The sequence below is a fragment of the Taeniopygia guttata genome, chromosome 5 (genome assembly GCF_048771995.1).
Source record: "Taeniopygia guttata chromosome 5, bTaeGut7.mat, whole genome shotgun sequence".
Lineage (NCBI taxonomy): Eukaryota > Metazoa > Chordata > Aves > Passeriformes > Estrildidae > Taeniopygia > Taeniopygia guttata.
In genome coordinates, this window is record NC_133030.1 from 34,009,854 (window position 1) to 34,032,592 (window position 22,739).

The following is a 22,739-nucleotide window of genomic DNA, read 5'->3' on the forward strand; positions in this document are numbered from 1 at the left end:
AAAGTAATTTTTTTAAAATTAGATAAAATACTAATTAGAATTACTTCTTCCTGCAGTTGCACGTAGGCAGAACCAAATATAGCATGACTGGAAGTTATGATACTTTCTAATATTGACTGTATCAACGGCTGGCAGAACAGGATCATGACAGTTTTGTAGTTCATCAGTTCAAAAACTGTGTTTTATTTTTTCCCAAGCACCTTTATAAGAATATACAGTTGAACAAGGAAATGTGAAATATATATATTACTATCAAAAAACATTTAGCAAGCTAAATTTTCATTAGGAAAAAAGTGAGGCAAAAAACTGTATTAAAATAAAAGATTATGTTAAAAACTAATAAGATAACAAGTTATACCTAGAATAAAACAATAGCATTGAACTGGAAAAGTAAGACTTGAGAATTTGCAGCTGATCTAAAGTTAGTAGAAGTAGGGAAGACCTGAATGCAAATTTAGCATTCTCTCATCAGAATGTTATCTACTGGCTGTGGAAAACATGAGAATAAATGGAAATATAAGTTTCATAGTAAGTTGATGATTTTTTTTTTTACAATGAATAATTGATTTATTTTTCCAACAACATAGAAAAAGGAAATTTTGCACTTTCATGTCATTGTATATCTTTAGTTTTCACTAAAGTCTCTATACAGATTCCTGTATACTTTGCCAACTTTCAGATTACTTTCAAAAAATGTTTTAGTAAAACATTTTACAATGATATGGTATTATGTTGCTAGCTATCAGCAAATGTAACAAATATTTGTTTATTTATTATAAGGCTTCTTAATGTATTTCTGCTTTATCTCATATCTTAGAAAAAAAGTATAAAAGTTTGCTTTAGCTTCAGTGGGTTATAATCATTGATTTCAGGTAGCATCAGGTTGCAAAAGTAAAGAATATGTCCAAGTGGGCAACAGCTTACACGATCTATTACATTTTTCTTGGGATGGTATGCTTTCAAAACAAAGGAAAAAGTAGTAAACTAGAAGGAGCAAATGAAAACTGAGACTCCAAGCTGTTTGGAGTGCAATCTGTGCAATGTGATTGTTTACTTTTTTGCTCCTGTAAAGGAGTGACTTTTAAAATTATTTTTTCAGTAACAAAATCCTAATTCACATGTGGTAATTTTTTGGGATAGGCACATTTAGCACTTGCAATCTGATTTTTATCTGATTTGTCTCAGAAGTCCATAAGAGTAATATCTACTTAAGGAGAAGCCAAATTTATGCCCTACAGCCACTGTCTTCTTGCAGGCAGATTGGAGACTAGGCAAGTACAACAGGGTATTTGTACAATCAGCCTTCCGTTAAGTGTCGTAATAAAAGAATTTAAAGCTTCAGCAAATTGACATTGCGGTGTTTGAGCGTGTCCAGGGCAGCAAAGCTGATGAAGGATCTGAAATGTAAGTCCTATGAGAAGCAGCCAGTGGAACTGGGGTTGTTTAGTCTGGGGAAAAGAAAGCTCTGGGGAGATGTTATTGCTCATTACCTGAAAGAAGCTAGTGGCCAGGGGTTAGTTTCTTCTCCCAGTCAACTAGCGATAAGATAAGGTGAAATGTCCTCAAGCTGCATCAGGGGAGGTTGAGTTTGGGTATTAGGAAAGAGTGATTAAGCACTGAAACAGGCCACCATCCCTGGATGTATTCAAAAAATAAGAATATGTGGCACTTCTTTATGTGGTTTAGTGGTCATGAAGATACTTGCTCAAAGGTTGGACTTGATTTTGGCGGTCTCTTCCAACCTTAATCATTCTTTGATTTTATGAAAATGTGACTCCCCTGACAATGCACAAATTAAGTAGAGTCACCTTGTGACACAAGGATCAGCTTGGACTTACATTGTAAGGTATAAAAATGAGAGAGCCAGGTAGTGCATGGTATCAGGTTTAGTGTGAGCACACATTGAAACACAGAAAGGTCTGGCTAACCACCAGGAAATGGCTGTGGAGGTAGGTGACTGAGAAGCTAGCACAGCTTGCCCAGAGAGGATAAGGATGAAGATTTGTGGAAGAATTCGAAAGCTGTTTGGACACAGTCCTGTGCAACCAGCTCTGGGAGAGGTGGGGCTGCAGACCAGAATGACCCTTCCAGCCTCAGACATTCTGTGGTTTGTGATTAGAAGCTTTTCTTCCTGTCACAGCTGCAGCCTTGTACCTGGGCTGGCTCTGAGACCTGCCCTCAGGTGCTCACGTGACTTCACTGACAAGGCTGAAGGCGTTATGGTGGTTATGTGAGAATCAGGCTGGCTACAGAGCCATATCGGATTTCTTCAACTCTGGCATGGTTAATTTTTAGCCTAGACAAATCACTCAGTGATACATTGGTATTTCTGGATTTTATGTGTAGGCTACGTTAATTATTTTTAGAGTTAAATGGAATTTAGGAATTAAGTAGTTTATAAAACCTGACATATTTTGTTTTCTGTATAGTTCCTTCTGTTAAAATGTCATTATTGTTTATTTTGCTGTTTTGTTTTTTTACCACTCTGAGCAGTGTCCCAACATCACTACATAATTAAACTTTATTATTCTGTTGCCAGTATGTTAAGGAACTGATTTTTGGAATTACACAAATGAAATTTTTTTTTTCTAGCCAACTTCTTCAGCATTTTAATGATTCTGATTGCCATCTCGGGCATATACAGGTTATTTTCTTAAACTAGTAACTATCTGTGTACAATTGTATTAAATTAAGGTGACGTTACAAAACACAGAAAAGGAATGGACATGAGTTACTTTATATTATGCAAGACAATATAATTGTGATGTGATTTTCATTATAATATCTTGTACAGAAAAATAAACATTTGCTTGAGAACTGAAGAACTTTGCTGGGTGTCAGCTTTTATTCAATAGATAGTTTCTTCTAGTTAAAAATAATGAAATTAGACACTTATGCTGTTGAATGTCAGTTTATATTATAGTAGACAATCTGTTCAATCTGTTACAGTATATCAGTTTATGATACAGTAGCAGTGTTTTAAGAAATTAGTTTTTATTATTAATTCTTAAAGCTTAGTACTTTCTAAGCATATTTTTAAGGAATAAGTAAATGGTAAAAGAATTGCTACTCTCTGTCTTACTTCCGCTTTAGAACAAAGCTTAAACAAAACAATCTCTAGAACTTGTTTCAGAGCTTTCAGCTAGAAGCAATGAAAAACATGTGCCAACAATGGCATATTCTTAATTGTTAATTTTTTTTTTTAATTCTTTTGCTGTGTTAGATTTCATTCATAGGAGTTCTTCCATCATTGTCTAATTGCACAAGCATTTGTGCCAAGATAAAAAAATAAGCAACAGAGGGTTGGGAATGGGTAGACATGGTGAAAAGTCTGCTTCTGGTGCAGGTCTATGTCATCATAGATGAATTATGAGTCTCTTACCCAAATCTCAAAGAATTTTAATCATTGGGCAATCCTGCATAGAAAGTAGATCTTTTGTTAAGACAGATCTGTATCCTTCTATTAGCCAAACTAAGAACTGATTGTTAGGAGAATTTTCAAAGCCTGTTATTTGCTTCAATTACCATGTGACCTTAAAGAGCTAACCTTCAAGTAAGGACATTCATATGGTTCATGCCCTGCAAACTGAGTGCTTAAGGCAGCTGAGGTGCCAGAAGGGTCACAACTTTTTCTGGGGACCTGAGGCAACTGTTTTAAATCCTGTTTAGGTGAATGCATATGCAGAGCCTGTATCCAGAGGGAATATCAACCAGTCAAAGGAATTAAAAGCAGAAAATATAAAAGTTTGTAGAGCTAACTAGTTGTGATTCCAGCAGAGCAGTCAGGCAATTTTCTTATGCCTGAAAGCTCTAAGTAGAGATATGTTAGAGGGCAAGGAGAAGTTTAGATAGATACTATAGCTAGCTGGAATCACCAAGGTTTTTATTTTATGCAGTGTAAAATATTGCCCCCTTTTCCTTTTGATTTTATGTATCAATTCAGCTGCTTGATTATAACTTCACCTGTTTTTGGAAAAAATAGCTTTACATTAAAAGCTTCCATGTCATGTAGAATTCAGGGTGATGATCAAGTTACCTTTTCTTTCCTCTTTCCTTCATGTGCTCTGAAGAGAAAAAGGAAAAAAAAAATAAAGAGCAGCTAAGCACTGGAATATTTTATTGATCTGGTACTTTGGTCCATACTTTGATACTTTAATGCTATTTTGTTAGTTCTTCTGTTGAGTGGATCCTGCACACTCCTTAGTCTTAGAGACTATTGACAGTAAAATTTAAATTCTTTGGGCTATTTTCAAACCTTTTTAAATTAGGATTTAGTTGAGGAGGCAGAAGCCAAGCCAGGAAACTGGAAACACACTTTTGGATAAATTTTGATTTGAAAGCAAATGGAAGTGAGACTTTGATCATTTAACAACAAACTCCAGTTGCTTGTTTAGGAGGGCTGTAGCTTCTGGGACAGTGTCTTACAACAGACTCTCTTAAGGTCTCTTAAAGCCTTACACCAGTGTTTTGAAGGGGTTTCTGCTTCTTCATCTGGCCAAATGCAGTCATGGTATAGATTAAGGGGAGCAATACTATTAGTGGTCCTAGAGGTATATTTGGTAAATCTATGCCATCACTAAACCTGCGTGGTCAATGCCTGGCCTCGTCATTTTTTCACTGCTGAAATTTTTCTGGCTTTCAGTTTCATGCTTTCAGCCTTTGGATTTTGCTATATTCTTGCTAAATGGCAGAGCTATCCTATATCTCATTCACAGTATTCTGTATTTAAACTCTGTAATTATTCTTCATATGATAGAATTAAAAGAAAGAATTCTTTGTATCTCGCTATTTGGTACTTTCTGAGATCTTCATTTGTATTTGTGATTGCTATTTTATCCAGTTTGACTGTATATAGTGATTGTATGTTTGTCCATTTAAATCACTGTATTTGATGCATGTTGTTTTAGAATTCAGGTGAGGATGTGTGTATGCATGCATGTGCATGCCATAATGTCCTATCAGTTCCACATTTAGCTGCGAAATTAAGCAAAACTGTAGTTTCCTTTTGTTATTTCAGTCTGTCAGTATTCTATGCTGAAGATAGCACATTGTTTTCTGACTCTAAGGGAATGTACTTTTTTATTTCTACAGAGTACCAAGCTGCCATTCTGCATTTAAAGAGGGAACACAAAGAAGAAATTGAAACATTAAAGGTATAGTTTTGTAATTATTTATTTCCCTATCTAGTGCATTTTACAGATTTAAGTGGTACAAGCATGCACTTTCTATCAAATGTTAAGAATATAGTTTTTTCTTTCTAGAACTTGTTTTCAGTTGACTGTCAGCTCAGCTAAAATTAATTTGGTTAAAATTTATACCTGCACTCATAAATGGTGTCCAAAAGCAGTTTTATTTGTTTCCTCTTTGTAGTTCTCCTTATTGTTGTTCTGTTAAATTCTTCCCACTAACACAGCAGTGCACTATTTTTGCATTGGTACTGGTGTTTAACTATTTACTCTTTCTTAGTGAAGCATACTTCTGTAGAAGCAGTTTTCTGTGATTTTAACCGGAAAATAAGCATGTGTGAGACTTACTGAAGTTTAGTATTGAGCACTCTGTATTGATGTCTCCTCTTTTAAAGTGTAAACTTGACCAAGTAGTTATCAAAATCAGAAATAACACAGTTTAGTATTAGAACTCACTTTTCCTTGGCTGTGGTAAGTAAAGTAGGATATTACAAGTAAGTGTTTTTATCATAAAAGCCGGAACTTAAATGGCAGTATAACTGAATTTGGTGATCACCTCTGGTTAAAATTAACAGCATGTTCCTTTTCTCACCAGTTATGATATATTCTTAAGTATAGCTGCTCTGTGTTCTAATACAGGTTCATATGCTAAATCGTTAGTATGCAGGTCATCAATTAGAAAACATTCAGAATTTCCATTGTCATCATTAAAGCAAATAGAATGGAAAATAAACATATATACTAACTCAGGAACTTTGATAATGTAATACATTGATAACTGTGTCATTAGGCAGATCACATTGTGATAAATTAATATTTAAAAAATACTGAATAATACAGTTTAAAGACATAAAACGATTTCTGTTTTGTACTGTTAAGTGCTTTGCTTTCCCTCTCTTGCCACTAGATGTCAGCTGAGTCTTTCAGAAAAAGTTCCCAAAAACGTGTGCACGTTTCATACTTCCTTCTAAACTGAGTGTGGTGACATCCTGCCCACTGTTTGTGTATCTGTTTTAGTTTTAGGTCAGAAATTATCTTGCACATTATGAAACTAAAATTGAAGTTGCTCAATTGATAAGTCATAGCTGTCAACATCTTCATAGTGTTTGTCAAACAGAACCAAATCTTGAGGATCTAATAATCAACTAAGTAGATGACAACAACATAAATCAAAATAATGTAAATGGACTCCTGACTTCTGAAAGAAAGGAATTTACTTGCAGGCAATATTCTGTCTGCAGTGCTTAATATTTAACCCAACACATAGCTGCACAAGGGTGCACCGTACTTTTTTTCCCGTAAGTTAAATTGATAAAATTAGTGAAAATTTAAGTTTCTCCCTAATGTCTCCTTGCTCCCTTTAGAACAAAGCTACCAAATATCCCCTCATCTTTAGTTACGTGGTAGTTCAAGGCTGCTTGTTGAACATGGACGGAAAGTCCTTAGCTGTCCTATAACCCTGTACCCTATGCATGGGTGTTTTTCTCCAACACAGGTTGTTAGGCTTCACCAGCTCGCTAGATCTTTTATATATTTCCAAACTGAGAATATTAGTATCATCAGGTATTTATATTACATAATAGTATTACATAATTCATGTCATATAATATAGTATAAGAAATATTAATAGATATTTGATTTAAAAAATAACTATAGCTAGCTTATAAATTATTCAGTAAATATCATATAATAAAATTATGTTTTTACATCTCCTAAAATATCTCATGGCAAATTTTAGAAAGAAATATCTGTATAGTTGCATCTATCAATGTTATGAACATATTACTGAAAGTTAAGATATAGTGAATGGTAGTGCAGCTGCCTGTGACATTAGGAAAGAGCAAGCTGGCCTCATTTAGGGAAGAATGTATCATGAGGTGTTCATAGTGACCTTTCTGGCCTCCATGGTAATGTTTGTGCTTTTGCTTTTTTTTGTGAAGGTTCCAAGAGCTGAAATGTAGAAGTGGGTAGAAAGTAATTTCCTTTTCACAGAAGAACTTCCTTAACTTTGAAAACTATTTCATATCATAAATTGAGGTTAAAGACCAGTGCCTCCAAGTGCCCCAGAAAACACTGAAAAATGTGGAAGCAAAAGGAACGTGAAAGGAAAAGTCATAGCACCACTCAAAATTATCTGATAACTTAAAGATAATGTATTTTTATTTTGTAGTCAGACCACAAAGTCATAAAAACATTTAAGGTTTTATTAAGTAATAAAGCTCTAGCTCTATTATGACCATTTCATTCTTTTGAAAATCTGTTTTTTCATGCCTAATACTTCCTAAATCCTTTCTTATTTCTTTGTCTTTTCACCCTCCTATTTGTTTTCCCTTCATTTCATTTTTGAATGCTTCCATTGCTCTTAAATTATAACATGAGTATGACAAAAGGTGCTGCTTCTTTCTGCAACATTTTGGAATTTTTGATTCAGCTATGGGAAGCAACAGTGAATAGTGTTGAAATCTCTTGTATGCCAGAATGCTTATCAAAATACCTCTTTATAGAAGTGGGTGATTTCAGGTTTATTTTGACAATTTAAAATGTCTTTTACTTAGATGTAAAATTTAATTTCAGCTTCAGAGCGTACATCACAAATTGGATGTTTTAACACCAAATCAAAACATTTTACACTATTTTAATTTGCCTAAATCTTCTTTTTCTATGGGTAGACTATTACAACAAACTGGAATACTTTTGAGCAGAATAAATTGAAAGAAATCTGATCTGGATGCTTTTAAGGATTTTTATTATTCCTTCTAGAAAATAAGATTTTTTTTTTCTCCTCAGTTTTGTTTGTGCATATGTGAATTCTTGCATGGGATAGGGATACCATGATTTTTTCTAAAGTCACTATGTTTTGAAATCTGCTATTAGGATATGGGGTCCAATGATGAATAGTGTTGGAAGCTTTAATATGCAGCAGTACTTTTAAAACCCCAGATTTTTTAATATATGTGGATATATGCTGACTTTTGGTAATAAGATTTTGCTTCAGGATGCTGAGATTGTAACTTTTACAAGATGAAATGCATCCATAAGGTGGCTGGCTGCTTTGAGTGTTCTTGGTTGTATTTTTGCATTCCGGCATCCACATACAGAAGAAAATCGGTATCGTGTATGCTCCTCTCTCTGGTGGTGTATGCTTCTCTCTCTTGGCAGCTCAAAGGAGCAGCCAAGGTCAGCAAGGGTTTATTAGTCAGTCTTTCCTAATGAGCTGTTCAGGCTTTTCAGCATTTCCATGTGGTGAACTGATGAAGGTCTCTCAGCTTGTGGTTAATTATTGATACTAATCTTGCCTAACTTGAAATGTTTCAGTCTTTCAGCTGCTAAATGTATGGTTACACCACTGTGTGTGTACTGTGTGCCTTCCTGAATCTTCTTAGCTACTTTGCCCTCTTGGAGGAATTCTCCCTGTTCACTGCAGAGCCTCTGCGATGCAAGAAAGCAAAACACATAAAGACTGAAAAAAGCATAAAAGTTATGGGAAAAAAAGAGACTGTGCTCCTATGAAATTGTATTAAAATACCAATTTCAGAGCTCCTAAAGCTACCAGACAGTGGCAGCAACATTATCTTTAAAGTTTGCATTTCCTAAAATAGTAAAATCCCAGCAGGAAAAAAAAATCTTCCTGTACTGAAAAATTTGCATAGCCAGCACTAGAGAAGGTGAAGGAGCGAACTAGGGAACAAAGGATAGGAGCAATAAGACAGTAACTTTCTTAAAAACAGCACGTAATCTCTTTGGAACCACTTGACAATTTCATCTTCATTCAGAAATGAAGCTTGGAATGATTCTTCATGTTGTGTGAAGATACTTCCCGGTTAGTTAATATTTTTAAAATTTGCACGTTACAATTTCTGTATTAAAATCATACTCCATAATAAAATTCTTGATGGCATTTTAAGCATCCCTGCTGTGCTCTGATACATAAGTACAGTAAACAAAATGTTCTCATTCTTCTCCTCCATTGACTTCCTATTTGTCATATTTTTTATGCAATCTATGCTTTTCATTCTTATTTTCCTTTAACAATATGTTTACATTGTTAATAATTTCTTATCAGATAGTTTGCATATACTGGAAGATTCTTATTTCATTGTGTTGTGGGTTTCTTTCAGTATGGCCACTTGCCATATTGCCATTCTGTTATTTTCAGTGCAATTTCACTATGAGACTTGGATTGTTTAAACTTCATGTCAGCTGCAGAATGCTGTTAATTCCACATGTTGATCCAAGGATTCTCCTGTTTATTTAAGAAGTTACCACAGACCATATTCCCTATATTGAAAACAGTGAAAATCTCTTTAACTCTATTTCAGCACATGGGCATGGTAGTACATAGTTAAAATGTACATAGAATAGGACAATTTAGCATTCAAACTTCAGCAAGATGGAGTTCCTGGCTCAAATTTAGACACATTACAAAAAACTCTGCTTAGTTAGGGCTAAAACAAAAGTCTTAATGTTCCTTATAACTTGCTGCATTTTTCATAGTTTATGCAAGTTAATTTATCCTATCGCCTTGCCTTGAATAAACATGTTATGTACTCAGGAAAATAAAGTAGAGTACACACTTTGAACAAAAGGGCATGTTATTTTCACAGATACTGAAGATCTCTATAACATAGGAAACAGTTGTATATAAGAGAAATTAATTGGAGTGCCATCATGGAATTATAAAAGCCATTAAAAATTAAGTATTAGCAAAGTTACCATTTTGATTTTGTAAACACGTACCCCATGCTTTCTTGACAAAATTATCTGTACTTTGAAATTTACTACACCAGATATTTGTTTAAATCTAGTAGTTGTAAGGCATTTTTTCTAAATTAAATTCTGTTGTTGAAAAATTCTGACTCTAATATTCCTGATTTTAACAGGAGCAGGGACAAATTTATCAAGGATGAGCATTTTGCCAATAAGGGAAAATCTGTCTGAAATTGGAGGTTAACATTTTTTTAAATAAAACTGTTTTTTCTCATGTTCAGTAAAGACCTGATTTTAGCAGCTTTTGACTTTGCAAAGTGTTTACTGATTACATCTTCTGGTGTTGAGCAAACTTTCAATTGCCATTTCCACAAAGCCACCAAAGCTGTTATAAAACAACACTGGATCAAAACTAAGTTCCACTGATTAATGGTTGACACAAATTACTCTTAATTATGTGGGGATCACCCTTCAGAGGATGCTTTCCAAATTAAAGTCTGTCTCCTAACCCCCTTATTGATGGTTAGGCAATGAAAGAAAACCTGGAGAGCAAAGCAGTCAGCAAGAGTGGGACATATGAATGGAGATGTGAAAGGTACAATTTCAGGAAAAAATAGCAAGTAGAGATACTAGGACTGTCCGTATAGCATACACTACACTTGAGACACTACACTGGCAAGATGAATGGCAAAAGAGGTAGCCTGGAAATTAGGACAGAAAACAGTAGGAGATAGATTGTAAAGACTTGGGTCTGGGCATCACAATACAAGTTTTACTTCAGTGTGGGCAATATACTCCAGAATATGTGTCCTGGAATGAATACAGTTCATTCAGTATTTGGTTTTATTTTTGTTGGTCAGTGAGCAATACCCTCCCTGGCTTTATTAGACAATATTTGATCTCAATATAAGAAGTTTCATTACAGTATTTTCTACTGTCATAAGTTTTAACTGTAGGATGTTTAAGTATAAACTGGACTTTACAATATGTGTTAGGATAGGCATGTGATCTTGTTATTTACAGACCTAAGGTTTAACAGATTTATTGGCATGCTTTCATTTGCATAAATGCTCAGTCACAGTTCATTTATAACTTACATTGCAATTATACATTTGAATTCCAGAATCTCAAGATAGTTTGTTGTAAAAGAAGGTGTATCATTGATGACTACTTGAGGAAAACTGACTAAAATGACCTGTGGTGCATCTTGCAGGAATTTTGTAGTTTGAGCAAGTGTAGAATCTGTTTTTCCAGGTCAGCATTATCATGCCTTTACTATACTGGTGTTGTGTCTCTGAGGGTCCACACTTCATTCTTATGTACCTTTCAACTTCAGCACACACAGTGCAGAAGTCTTAAAAGCTTGCTGTTTTTTCATTATTGATTTTTTAACTTTTGTCTGGAATATCTCCCAGCACGTTCACTGAATGAGGTACTAGTTCTGTCAAAGAGAAAGTTTCTGCATAGCTGCACAATGTGAAAGCATTGATGGGAAGGGATAAAATTAAGATTGTCCTGATTGCTTCCTTTTGAGTAATTGATCAAGGCAGTTTTTTCTGAGACTTTTTCATCTGCAATGTTTTCTTTGAATTCTGTAATGGGAATGTCTAGAGTAGTGTGGTGATGCATAATTAGTGTGCAGTATATGTTAAAGTAGGTGTGTCTTCTACACAAATACAGAGTCATTTCCATAATTGATATTATATTTCTCTTTTTCCATGTAGAATCTCTTTTTGTTGTTTTGATGGCACATGAGAACACTCTTTTGGTGGAGAGGCTAATCATCTCTAAAAATTCTCAAAACTTTTAGAAAAAAGTTATGTTTATTATGAAGAATGAAAATTGTTAGTTTGTAAAAGTGTAGAGTTACTTTTTTTTTCATTCTCATGGCACTATTTGGCTGAATAATTCCTGTTGAGAAGTATTCATTGCTGCTCATTTTCTTTCTATAGATATGTAACTTTATCTTTGGTTGCTGCTTTCCATGTGCTTTACTAATAATGCTTTTTGCTTCAGCTTTTACTTAATTCAAATAATTGGTTGCAACTTAGCAACATACATCTTTGCTTTCCTATATAGTTAAAAAGCTTAAGTTAAAATGGCTGATCTTGTAGCCTGGTTGCCAAAGAAATTAGTTCTTTATATGGTGAAGCAATGTTGACAGTAAACTCTCCTTTCCATCCTGTCCCTGAAAGAAAAGGAAGAAAAGCGAAGAAAAACAAGGTTGCATTACAATTCTGGCAACATCAGCCACACTAATAAAATCAAATTCAATGTTGGTTTACGACTTTGAATTTATGTGACTGCACAGGATCAAAGGATTTGTATCCCACTGGACTGCAAGGGCTATAGTTCATGGCAAAAACCTCATCAAAAAGAACATTTTAGTAGTAGGGCTTTTCATTTTAGTCAGCCACAGTAATAAAAAAGCTGTTAGGTGTCCAAAAACATTCTCCCAAGATCAGAGACAACTTGCTCTCTACTACAATCAGTTTTCTTATTGGATCCATACTGCCTCTGTAGTTTTTGTCACTGAAACTTCATCTTCAACTTGTTTTCAGCCATTTTTTTGCATTGTTTTAATATTTTACATGCCAGATGTAAAATATGCCACATCATCATGTATTTTCCCTGGCAATTGAGGGCTACCATAACCTATCTCAAGTAAATTATCATCAAAACAAAGAATTAATATAAAATTTTAATTATCAGTCTATAGTTCTACATGTTGTATTTTAAAGTATTATATTAGCAATGTTCAGAGTATTTTTTCCTTGTTGCATATGATCTTCTGAGCACTACCACAGAGAATGGGTATTAGTATTTTCGTGTGCGTAGCGACTGAGGCTGTCCTAAGACTATGGTAACAGCTGCAGTGAGATGCAGAGTAAGATAGTAGCTACAAATTTGTGATAGGAAAGGAATGTTGGGATTTTGCTTGTTAACTGGTCATGGTCCTAGTTCAGCAAAAGTTTGAAATTAATTTTTAGCTTATGGTGTGGTTTAATACTTTGATTAGCTTCGCCTCAGAGAAATTTCATGCAATATATCATTTACATTTATTGGTGTGTTGCATGCTGAGTCTCCTCATTCCATTCTGCAGAATTTAAATGTTTAGCAGAGTTTAACAATATTTCAAGATTTTGCCAATTGAATTGTCCACAAAATTAAGTTTTCCTAGAAGTGTATAGGTTGATCTCAATTTAACTGGGTACCCATTTTTTACTTATTATGTAGGATATATTTTTCCTAGCATAAGCTATCTTACATTTAGGAAGAATCAACACATAGTCACTTTCTATAAGGATTGTTAGCTTTTGAATGGCATGACAGGTAGCTGCTACTTTTGGCAAAGTCTAGTAAGTATAGTATTCCATTGTCTGGGAATTCACTGCTGTCTCAGACACATGCAGGTTTAAAGTGGTTTTTGTCAGTTGAATATTTTCATGGGTTTATTATTTTTTAAAACATCCATTCCAACTTTAGTGTTGGTGGGAACTTTATAGGTTAGCTACTGAACATTTAAATTCTATATAAAATGATAAATTATTTATTATTAATATGTATTTATTAATAAACTGAATTCTACCACTTTAAGCATATGTTGTTAACAATTAGCTATATTAAGTATTATTTCATGTAGTTTTTTAGAGTTTTTTATCATTTGTCTCCAGGAATGACATTGTTTAGCAAATGTGCCTGTGGTAAGAAGTTAGTGAATCCAAGGCCTTAACAATTTTGTGTTTGATAAGAGATCAAGAAGAATTTAGATTCCAGTGAGATTTCTCTGTAGGCACAGAGATTCCACAGTAGAGTACATTGCTTACTGGGTGGTGAAGTGGACATAATAGGAGCCTTAAATGTGGAGTGTGCTGTGGAATACAATGAACATCATTAGCGATATTTTTCCATATATTTGGATTCATAATGTTTGCAGGATCTTGAAAGATTACCAAGAAATTTCTGGGGTACATCTAGTGCTCTATCTGATTATTTCCTTAGAAGTTATGGAGAAGTTATTTACCCTTTTTAAGTGGGTTGACCTGAGTAAAGTGATATGTATGTAGAGAAAGAACTGGAGATGGCTGTTGTGAGCTATGTATTGTCTCTGAGTGATTTAATTTGTGTAATCTTAAATGGTTAGATAGGTAGTTCTTAACCATGAATGGACTGAAGGAAGGATGTGTATATGTGCAGGAAACAATACCTAGATTAATGTTACTTGACAGAAACATTTACATAGCAGACACAAGGTAATAAGGATGAGGAACACAAACTTCATTGCAACCTGGAGATCACTCTGTGTAGAGCATGGAAAAGAGCACAGAACATTAAGAGATAATGGAAGATCCACAAAGAGCAGCAACAGGAGATGCTGGAGCTTAACAGAATATAGGACTTTCTGCAGCCCTATAATGAAAGGGGCAGTTTGTATCTTACACAGAATGGTCTCTGTAAATGTAGTCCTGGTTAGAAAGCATCTAGAGTGTCTTTGTGTCAGAGATCTGCTTTGCCTGGCTGTTCATACTCTTTGGAGAGTGATAAAAATGGAAGTGTGTTTGTTACCTTATGCTTAGGAGGTCACTGGAAACTTATCACTAGTAAGAAAGAATCAGAATACTTGACTCATAGAATATGCTGAGTTGTAGGGACCCATGAGGGTCATCAAATTCTACTCCTGGCCTTGCCTAGGACACACAAGGATCACTCTATGTGCCTCATTCAATTCCTGTTCCCACTGTATTCTACTGCCTTTGGCCAGTTTATTTGTACATATTGAGTCTAGTGGATCTACAAGGACAATGAATAGGAAATAGCCGGGGGATTTTTTTGTTTGTTGTCCCAACTACTTTTGCTACAATTTGTCTATAAAGCTATGTATTTATTATTTTTAAATTCTAGAGAAAATTGGACTCTGTATGCATTGGCTACAAAAATATTTGGAGATCTGGGACTGTTTGAGAGTGTTCAGTCATTACTTTTTTATTGTGAGGTGTAGGAACAATTCTTACTGTGTGCCCTTGACAGTGATGATATACCATATGTTATGTTTGTTGAGGTATTTGTTAGAGAGGAATTTTGATTTTTATGTAAACTGGCATGGGTTTAACTTTTTTTTTCCCTGTGGAGAAATCCTTTGCTAAATCTCTGATTGTTGTTAAAATTTAAAACAAATGTATGTTTTTTTCAAGGACAGAGATTCAACAAAAAAGAGCTTCTTTTCTTTTGTAAACACAATAGAAGAATAAAAAAGTGTGAACTCTTCCAAAAACTCAAGATTAAATTACTTAGAATGAGCAAAACCAAGTTAGAGGCTCTCTCTGAAAAATTTGCTTTTCCTCTCTTTTCTGTGCACACTACTTTGATGGCCAAAATACTAATAAGAAAAAAAACCTGTAAAGTATATTTTAAAAGCCTTTACTTGGCAACTCAGTAATTCTTGTCTTTTTTTAAATTTTTTTTTTCCTTTTTCATTTTTTAATATCCTCCTCTTTAGAACATATCCACATCTCCCAACTATATCCCTGGATACTTTGTGTCTTCTTTGTTCCCTCTTTTTCCTCTTTTTTTTTTTTTTTTTTTTTTTTTTTTATTTTCATGACTTGGCATACGTAACTAATTAGACGTAACAATCACTGTATAAAAGTCAGGGAAGGGAATAAACCTGAGCTCACTTTCTCCCTAATATGTTATTTTTCCACTCTAATTAGAGTAAAAACTTGTAAAAGTGTGTGTTTCTCAGTTAAAGAAGAGGTCTGTCTCTGATATACCTAGAACAGCTTTGTTCATTAAATATGTGTAATTTTTACACAGTCACTTTTCAGAGTAGAATTACATTATAAACGCTAGTGAAATAGTATTGGTCATTGACAGTGGAGCATGGACTTGTTAGTTTCAAAGCAAAAGTTCTGCGTATTGCGTGCTCTGAACAGTGTTTTAGAGAACTTTTTTTATGTTTTACTGTTAAAATTCTCAGGATTTTTTAACATTTATGGTGCAAATAAGCCTTGACTAATAAGTTAGCAACTGTTCTTTTGAATGCAGATTGCTGTAGAAATTTATACTTTCCTTGTGTTAATACAAACAAATTGTTCTACAGCTTTTCATATCAGAGCAGTTCCGTGTCATGTTTAAGTTTTTGTTCACATAAAATCACATTATATGAAGCAGTGAAACAACAACAAATATACTTCAGTTGATTGCATCTAATTGACTGTAACTTAGTATATTGACTGTTTTAAATGAGACTGTAATCTTTCTGTCACAGAGAAAAGCTGTCACAATGGTATTGAGATTTTTCCATGTCAATACACATTATCATTTCAAAGACATTTAAAGGACCTGTTGGCTACATGAATGAAAGGATTTAGTCTTTTTTGTGATCAATTTCTGATTTATCACCTGCTACTGTAATGGTTAATGACAGTATTGTACACTGATTCAATATTTTGAATTTTTATTCCTTGAGCATATGCCTCATCATTATCTGGGTCCCATGGAACCAAGGCTGAGTTGGTTGTCAGAAAATATAATCTGCCTTTTTTTCTCTGTGTTATGTCAAGTCACTTAGCAGGTGCCAAAAGGAGGTCACTGGGGACATACACCAGAGGGATGGGTGTAAAGGGAGAAAACAGGAAGAAACTAGAAAGCAAATCCAAGCACTCCTGTTGTTTTCCAGGTTAGAGTGTATTAGTATTTTTGAATATTTACATAATCCTCCTATTATCATGTATTTTAGTAAAGAGGGGTCATTTTTTTGGGGGGGGGATGGCTTTTTTTTTACCCATTAACAGAATTAGTTTTTAGGAAGAGGGTAACACAGGCCTTCTAAGCTTAAATTTAAATGTCTGTGTTCAAGGGATCTGAGAGTCAGCTGGGATCATTTGTTTGGTGAATTGGTTTTACCCAAGGAAAATAGATCCTGTCCATTTCATGGCAGGTATCAGAGAGATCTTGACAAATTAAAGAAATCATTTGTAAGTACAACTGCACTAGTGAGGGTTGAAAAGCAAAATAGGGAAGAATCTTCTTTAGTCAGAATCAGAGGTGCAAAAAAGCCTGTGTTCCAGGCAAGAGCAGACTTGGAAGCAAAAGACATTTTATCAAGAAGGATAGACAGAACTACCTGTTTATTCAACCAGTTCAAAATGGGTATTGGGTGGAAGCAGAGAGCCATGGGAGAAAGGAAGAGGTACATTAGCCATGAAACCTGGTTTTAGAATTCAGAATAGAAAAGGGCATTTGACAATACTCAAGCTGAATCACGTCTTGCAAAGGAAATTTAAGGGTTCACTGAAAGTATTTTTCAGCAATGGAAACAGAAAGAAACTAAGGAAACAAGGGGAGCATTATCCAGTAAGGGTGAGGTGGAGACAAAAGGCATTGTTGATTTAACCTAGAAAATTAAGACCAAATGAGCTGCCCCGAATTTCAATAGCAGTGGTCATGAACACAGGGACAGAATTTCTCTTGAACTAAAAAAACCACACAGCTTTTAGTACTGAATAAAGCACAAAGATTACTTTTTCTTGCATATGACAATTCTTTTTATCCTAATACAGTGTTGACTCAGTCAGACTGTGATGTGCTGTCCCTTGCAGATCCTTTTCTCTTAGAATTGCCATACCACTGATCAATCCCTTCTGTGGCTATGTACACTGCAGCCCTGTTTCTTGAATTGCTGCATGTATTTTCAGGCTGTTTCCTTATCTGATAAAATTATTGTGAATTCTGAATTTTAACAGTGCACTTCAGCTTAATAGCATAGTATTGTTTGCCTATTTAATACTGACAATTAATGCAAGAAAGATTGTGCCAAAGTAAGGCCACTTTTTTCAGTAGCACATTGCTGTGTGGGTTAGGCTTCAAATACTCAAGAGGTACTTTCAAACTGATGATTGAAATCTGATTTCAGCACATTAGGGCATTTTCTTTTAAGCTGGCAGTATGAAGAAAAAACAGTAATAAGGCTTTAATGAAACATTCATTCTTCAAATATGGTATTTGTGGAAGTAATGTGGAAAAATATATATCTACTGCCATGGAAATTTAGGCAGCTTTATCAATTCTATGTGTGTGTGTACAGGAGAGGGAGTAATATGTCAATGGCTGACTGGCAAGAGTCACTGATGCAATGGAAAGCCAGAGAACCTCAACAGAACGAGGCTTGAGGGCTTAATTTGATACTCTCTGAAAAAGCAGATTATTGTTGCAAGAAAATGAAATGGTCAGGGGAATAGAGATATATTCCTTGCAATAGTTTATTTGGTATTGAATGTAGCTATACAATCCAGATTTCTTAAATGAGTGTTGCTGGGAACCAAGCAACCAGGCTTCTATACCAGTCAGCAAAGTGGCAAATGCAGTTTTCAAGTGAAAAGAAATATATCTAAAGCTTTCTGATGAACTTCTGCCACATTGTTCTTTGTAGTGTCTTGCTTTCATTTTATACAGCAATTTTTACAGACATTTTCTTTAATAGCTTTCAAAATCCTCTACCCTTCTTCAGAAATAAATCATGTTCATTCATATATAGGATGGCTTTCTAAGCTTTAGTTTCAGCTGCCTTCTAATATCTTCTGCTCCTCCAGCCTTCCTCCCATACCATCCCTTCTTCAAATATCGTGTTTCCTGATGAAATATTTTTCCATTTTGTCTAAAATAGTTGTGACCAAACTATTAAATTTAGATGATGTTTGCTCTCCATTTGATTTATCATATGACTTTAGAGCATTTTACCTCATTTTAAGAAATATTTTCCTGGGAGCAGACCTTTGTTAAGAAGATATATGTATTATTTATATATATATAAAAAAGTAGTACATATTAATATTCATATTCTTGACACTTGTTGGAAGTATTATCATAGGTATATATGGTAATCTTACTTTGGTGAATAAGACTTACTTTGAGATTAAACATAATTAAAATCGGTTTATTACTTATTACAAAATAGAAGTATTACTGTTTTTTGTAATTGCTAATGCTTAGTAATTTTAGCTTTCTTATATGGTTTTTTCAAGTTATGGAAAATAATTCTAAAATAGTGCAAGCTTTATGCTGTTTCTTGCTTTTCATTCTCTCATCTCAAATATAAACTTTAAACTACCAATTTTATACTGTAAATTAAAACTGGAGATGTGTATTTGGAAAGGCTTATAACACTAACACAGTTGCTTTTTAATGTACAGTTAAACACAGTTGCCCATTTAAATGTAATAAATAGTTTTGTTAGATACTGTGCTTCTTTTACAGTGTGTTTTTAAGGTGGCTTCAGATTTACTGCTGGGAAAATCTTTAACATTCAAAGTAAATTGTTCTGTGAGGGAGTTTTTGATGTCCTATAGGAGCAAAGTGCTATGATAAAAAAACCCAGTTAAATTCCTTAAGGTAACCTTACTTCATTGCCTCATTTATGGATAAGTATGCCAAGTTAAAAAGAAAGGCAATTTCTTTGGAGCAGAAAATCGTGTGATAGTTGAATTGAACTAATAATAAAGATGAGTGCCAATAGAGTACTAGTAGGAAAAGGAAAAAAGCTAACTAAATATATTGTTATACTTATTTGTTCAGAGTTGTTTATAAAATTAACAGAAATTGGGTTGTTTCCAATGCAAATCTGTTTGATTCTCTCTGTAAGACTTCAAACCTGATTTCTCACCTTTACACTTGCCAGTGTAAAGGAGCATTTTATACCCAGTGTTTCAGATTGTTTACTTTGGATTTTATCCTACGAAATTGATTAGAATCCAAGCTGATCATACTTCTATGAGTATCTTGTTTGCATATCTAGTCAAGCTTAATTTTACAATATAAAACCACAACTATTGCATTATATTTCCCATGCTGAGCTGCACATATATGATTTGGATGCATCTTAATTCTGTAAACTAGTAGCTCTGCCCTAATGCTCAAGTTGGAGTGGTTAGTAGGGAGTGCTATGTTGCCACTTCTGACAAGCACTGCATGGGCATTTTAAGTGTGAATTCCTGTGCCTTTAGGAATTTGGGAAAATCACAGCTCATTAGCTGTTTCTGTTAAAAGGTTGGCTTCCCTTTTGTAGAGAGATCCTTAAAGACCGGTGAAAAACTCTCTTCCAGGAGTCATTGCCTTGCAAAGAATCATGGTAATATCAGCCAGCTGCCTGATAGTATCATGGCATAACAGAAAATAACTTGTAGGGGCCTAATAACCTGGAATAGCAGTATTGGATTTTTTAGTGCCAAATGTTTTGTATCTTTGACATATAGTAAGAAAAAAAGGGGTTTTTCCTTACTTACTTAGTTATCCAGTGAATCCTCTTGATTCTCTTGGTTCTAATGTTTATTTTCCTGAATTGTAGATTAAAATATATATGGAAGGGTGTATATATATATACACACATTTCTTTAAAGATTAGTAATTGTCCAATTATATAATAGCTTCCAATAAAGCCATATAGAACTGGGAAAGAGAAGTGTTTTCCACTTTAAGAATGTAGTTTAAATATGAAGATTTTTAACAGACTACAAAATAAACACTTCAAAAAATATTTGCACTAAGGGTTTTTTTTCTTGTTGCTTTGCAGTCTCAGTTTGAACTCAGGGTATTCCATATTCGTGGAGAACACGCTGTCTCAACTGCTCAGCTTGAGGAAACCATTGCACATCTGAAGAATGAACTTGATAATAAATTAAACAGAAGAAATGAAAAAGCAAAGGATATTGGTGTTTCTACTGAAGATGATAACCCACCAAAGGCATACCGAAATGTATGTATACAGACTGACAGAGAAACTTTCATAAAGCCTAGTGAAGAAGAAAACAGAGCTGTGAAAAATAACCAAATAGTACCCAAAAAGCTTAATATTTCTTCTTTGACACACAGTATATCTGCCCAAAGTGAAAATAAGGACAATTACAATGTACAGTCATCAGAAAGTGTCTTCTCTTGTCAACAAAAACAAATGCTGCCTCCTCCACCACCACCTCCTCCACTTCCTTGTTCTTCACTGTCCGCTGTAGTTCCTCCACCACCACCTTTGCCAATGGGTCCGGCTTCACTGACATCTCAGTTTGGATCTGGCCCACCACTGCCACCTCCACTGTCTGAAGGCTGTAGGAATTTTCAAGCACCACCCCCGCCGCCACCACCACCACTTCCAGGGCTGGGACCTCCTGTTCCTCCTCCACTGCCTGGATCTGGGTTACCTCCACCCCCTCCACCTCCTGGACCTGGGCTCTTTTTTAATAGCACTTTATCCTCAAACCAAGGCCCTCGAAAACCTGCCATTGAACCTGGCCGTCCCATGAAGCCTTTGTACTGGACACGAATACAATTGCAAGATAACAGGTAAAATATATTTATTTGGACTTAGAGTTGCTACTTACAGGTCAGTGTAGAGACATGGAATTTACATAATTCTAGGAAAAAACTTGAATCAGTTCTAAAAGCCTGAAAAAATAAGTTATTTTAAAATATCATATTTAAATTAAAATTATATGTATTATAAATGACAACTTGTTGCATTATAACAAAAACATGTTTTATTTGGGCATTTTTCCCCTATAATTCAAGCACTGCATGGATAATCATAGTGACAGGGTGCTTCCCAAATTTAGCACTAAAATGTAGAAGGGTAGCCAAGAGATTATAAATATTTTTTTTCTTAAAATTAAGTCTGTGTTAGAATTAGAATTTAAATGTTAAAGTTTGGTCAGGTAAGAATTTAGTTTCATTTTTGCTTTCCAGTCACTTCACGTGATCCTTTCTTCAGAGAACTATGTTGTGTCATCCTCTATGATTCCAGTTCTAGAAACTGGAAACAGTTAAACTAGAACCTAACCTCTGTATATAATTCTGTCAGAGCAGGAAGAATAAAGCCTATGTGTAAATACATGCAGCTCAGCAGCCTATAGCATGAAGTGTCCATTATGGACAAGTCTCAGTATTGATGGAGACCTCTACAGCTTTAAAAAAGTAGATATAAAATTAAACAAAAAATACCCGCCTTACTGTGATTTAGTGCGGGGATGTGTTTGAGGGAGGGATGCCATCCAGAGGGACCTTGATGTGCTTAAGAAGTGGGACTGCTAACAAGGCCAAGAGCAAGGTCCTGCACCTAGGCTGGGGCAAGTCCCAGTATCAGTAAAATCTGTGGCTAGAGGAGGTAGATTTAGGTAGAATGTAAGGAAGAAATTCTTTACTGTGAGAGTGGTGAGACACTGAAAGGTTTCCAAGAGGAGCTGCAGGTGCCTCTTTCCTGAAAGTGTTCAAGGCCAGATTGGATTGGGCCCTGTGCAGCTTGGTCTAGTGGAGGCTGTCCCTGCCCATGGCAAGGGGTTAGAATGAGATGATCTTCAAAGTTCTTTCAACCCAGGTCATTCTGTGGTTCTATATCAGTGTTCTAGTAGTGTATGCTGTTGTACAAAATCCAAAGTTACTACAAAATATACTGTTTTATCAATTAGTTTGTAAGTGGTCATTTGGCTAACAGGCATAAATAAACAATTTTTGGCCAGTTTTTTTTTAAATAATCCTACAGTCTTTGTTTATGCTACCTGTTTAGTGACGGGAGAAAAGCAGTTCTCCCAGTCACACTTTCTGGATCATCATTAATACCTTAATGCCACAGTTACTCAGCTGCTCTTTTGGATTTGACTGATTCTGACTTTTCCTTCTTGTATTTATTACTTTGATATAGACCTCATTAGGAGGGATGGATCAAAAAGGATTTTAGGGGGATGCTTAAGTGACACAGACTATTTTATTTTAATGAAGAGTTGTTCCTTAATTCGGTCCTGTATTAATGCAAGTAATGAAATTACATTATTTGGATCTTAAAGTTCAAACCGTTATTATCTGTTT

General features: G+C 34.8%; 1 protein-coding gene across 8 annotated transcripts in view; it reads left to right on the top strand.

Annotated features, from left to right (window-relative positions):
• Window positions 1-22,739, top strand: part of FMN1 (formin 1) — a 172,622-nt gene that overhangs the window by 64,697 nt on the left and 85,186 nt on the right. For all 8 annotated transcript variants that reach the window (XM_030274542.4, XM_030274539.4, XM_041716679.2 and 5 more), the window contains 2 exons: window positions 5,092-5,153; window positions 20,461-21,224. In XM_030274542.4, the coding sequence (XP_030130402.4) occupies window positions 5,092-5,153; window positions 20,461-21,224 (826 nt within the window). The remainder of the gene's footprint in view (window positions 1-5,091; window positions 5,154-20,460; window positions 21,225-22,739) is intronic.